A 2,706-nucleotide genomic window follows, 5' to 3' on the forward strand; every position below is an offset into this window, starting at 1 on the left:
TGGACAAAGTACATCATTAAGATACTAGCAAAAATTATACCACAGTTGCATTGTGCACGTAAGACAGAAGGAAAACACCAAATCAATATTTAATTACCTTTGCTTCCATTCCTTGCTTTGCCCTCTTTCTCATGGATAGCATCTAACATCGAAATGAAAAACTCGTGAGCATCCTGCTGCTCATAACTCGCTAAATTTGCTGAATGCTGCCACCAGCTTGAAACAAAAACAAAAAGTTTCACCATTCAAAAGAAACAGGAATTTGATCACCAAAGCAACATAATGGGTGCAATGCAAATCCAAAGTCATAAAAGTTTTTGGTTTCAACTACCATTGCTCCATCTAAATTGCAATTAGCTTCATACAAACAAATTTTATCAACTTCAAACTTATAATAAAAAACATCAATCATCTTAGAGCTGACTGATAACATGAATGCTAAAAAACATGCTTGCTTTTTTCACATAAACCTTCACATTAGAAGGTGTCACTTTTGTTACTTCAGTCAGACCAAATCAAATATTTTCATAATACTAAATGTCCGGCTCAGGGAATCAATAAATTTCCTATTTTCTAAGCCTATTGATTGAATATCTGAAAAATCAACAATAACAAAAGCCTATATGAGGTCACATGGATCACACAATGTCAATAGATTTTATCAAAGACCAAAATCTCAAAGATACTACTCACCATGAGATATCTCATAACAACTATCAGAGAACTCCTAATAAAGTAACTCAACCAAATTATTTGTATCAGGATCATTTAAAAGCATAATGAAGCAGATCACTAGATCCCCTGATAAATGTCAGCCCTTATTTTCATTAGACAAAATCTAAAACCCAATAGCATGAGTATGACAAAGAGCAATATCAGACCTGTAGAGAAACTGAGCAGGAGTATATGGATTCTGATCCCCCGAATACACAGCTGAGAAAATAGCATTGACTTCACAAAGTAAACACATCAGATCTGTGGTTCTTCTACGATGACAAGCTTCCCATCTGTGTCCACCACTCAGGAAATAGTCCCTGACAGGAGGTGCATGAAGCAACACTTGGAGCACAGAATTCATAAAACACGTGCTACCCAGATTGTTCAATCCCCTCAACCCCATAGGATAACATGATTTAGCTCTCACATCTTTGGTGGAAACTCCACACTTAGATTTCTGAAAATTCAACCCAACCCCAGAAACCAATCTCCTCCTCTTGATCAACCTCTGCCCAATGCTTTCATTCCCAGTGGCACCACTTGCCACCCCCATTGAGTGCTTAGACATCACAACTTGGTCAAAATCAGGGTCATACAATTGATCACAGCACACCCCACAATAAAGTTCAGCCCTTTCAATGTCCACAAAAACAGCATGACCAGCTTCTGACTGAGGGTGCAGAATGGTGTGATCCAAACATGAGAATGAAGAGCAAATCAGACACAAATAGAACCTCCCTTCACAGCCATTACAGAAACTGCATCTGGGTACCTTTGTGTTGGGTTTCTTCACACTGGTTTTCCCAATTGAGGAGGTCACAAGGAGCTTTTGGATGGCTTTGTAGCCACTGAAACCATGCTTGAGCTTGTACTCAGCAAGGTGCTGACAAGGTTCTGGGTTTGTGTATAAAGGGTTTTTTAGCAACATTTCCATTTAGATTAGGTTTAAAAACACACAAAAAAAACCAAAAAAAAAATAAAAAATACAAGATTGAAGCATAAACCGAAGGGTTGTCAATGTTCTCTTCAAAGATGATGTGATCTAAAAAAATGACTGATTTAAGATCAAAAGAAAAGTATAAAAACTAGTGAAACTGAAAACCGGAACAAAAAGTAGACCGTTATTGTTCCTATGATCAAGATTCACCTAATAACAAAATCTAAAACCAACCAAAACACACTTCAATGAACGGAACAAAAAGTAGACCGTTATTGTTCCTATGATCAAGATTCACCTAATAACAAAATCTAAAACCAACCAAAACACACTTCAATGAATAGATTTTTTTTTCAGCTTTTGAGTTCGGAGAGAAGACTCGGCTGAAGTTGTCTGTGAGGTTTTGTTTTTCTAGTAAAAAAACAAAATAAAATAAAGACTTGTAGTCATTAGACATATAATATATAACATAAAAGAAAGACATAATTGTGTTGGGTTAAGAGATGTGTGTTGTGTTCATTAAACTCATATTACAGTAATCTAATAATAAATTTAAAAATAATAAGTATATGATTAAATATACATTTGTAATAAGCAAATAGGGAAAATAATTACTCTTTAATTACTTTTATCTGATTTTAGTATAATTGTTTCTAAAATAATAATAACACATCTGGTTGTTGTCGTGAAGAAAAAGTTACAGGGGTTTGTATATTTAATAGAGAAATTAGATTATCTAGAAAAGTTGAGAAAATTAGTAGTATTTATTTAATAAAAACATTAGAATAGGAATAGGAATAGGAAATAGAATTGTAGAGGAATCTGAACCGGTTGTTGAAGAAGATGATGATAGAGAGATAGTTGCGTGTGTTGGCTTCCTATTGTTCTTGGTTTTAGGTTAAAAAATTGTTAGTCATCATCTTATTTGTGGACCATTTCTTCTTCTTTACACTCACGTGCCTTCAAACCAATTGCTGCTATTTAGGCTCGTTCAATCTAACGGTCACATTTAAGGATTAGCAAGTTATGACAGTTGGAAAGAAAATAGGTAA

General features: G+C 34.7%; 1 protein-coding gene across 2 annotated transcripts; it reads right to left on the reverse strand.

Moving 5' to 3' along the window:
- Positions 1-64: 64 nt before the first annotated feature.
- On the reverse strand, positions 65-2,091 carry LOC137817752 (ubiquitin C-terminal hydrolase 22-like). Of its 2 annotated transcripts, none has more exons than XM_068620987.1 (3): positions 1,953-2,091; positions 882-1,864; positions 65-216 (listed from the first exon to the last, which is right to left on the reverse strand). In XM_068620987.1, the coding sequence occupies exons 2-3, from the start codon at positions 1,649-1,651 to the stop codon at positions 90-92; spliced, it is 897 nt and encodes a 298-aa protein (XP_068477088.1). In that variant the 5' UTR covers positions 1,652-1,864; positions 1,953-2,091; the 3' UTR covers positions 65-89. The 2 variants fall into 2 exon arrangements, with proteins under 2 accessions (XP_068477088.1, XP_068477089.1); XM_068620988.1 differs by having other exon boundaries at positions 94-206.
- Between the last annotated feature and the right edge of the window lie 615 nt (positions 2,092-2,706).

The sequence above is a fragment of the Phaseolus vulgaris genome, unplaced genomic scaffold (genome assembly GCF_000499845.2).
Source record: "Phaseolus vulgaris cultivar G19833 unplaced genomic scaffold, P. vulgaris v2.0 scaffold_1114, whole genome shotgun sequence".
NCBI lineage: Eukaryota > Viridiplantae > Streptophyta > Magnoliopsida > Fabales > Fabaceae > Phaseolus > Phaseolus vulgaris.

What these genes read in the sequence shown, in the direction of transcription:
- LOC137817752 (XM_068620987.1), bottom strand. Translation starts at nt 1,651, where the DNA reads ATGGAAATGTTGCTAAAAAACCCTTTATACACAAACCCAGAACCTTGT. An exon ending in CCTGCTCAGTTTCTCTACAG is followed by an intron (nt 217 to 881) that starts GTCTGATATTGC and finishes TTTTGTTTCAAG; the next exon opens with CTGGTGGCAGCATTCAGCAA.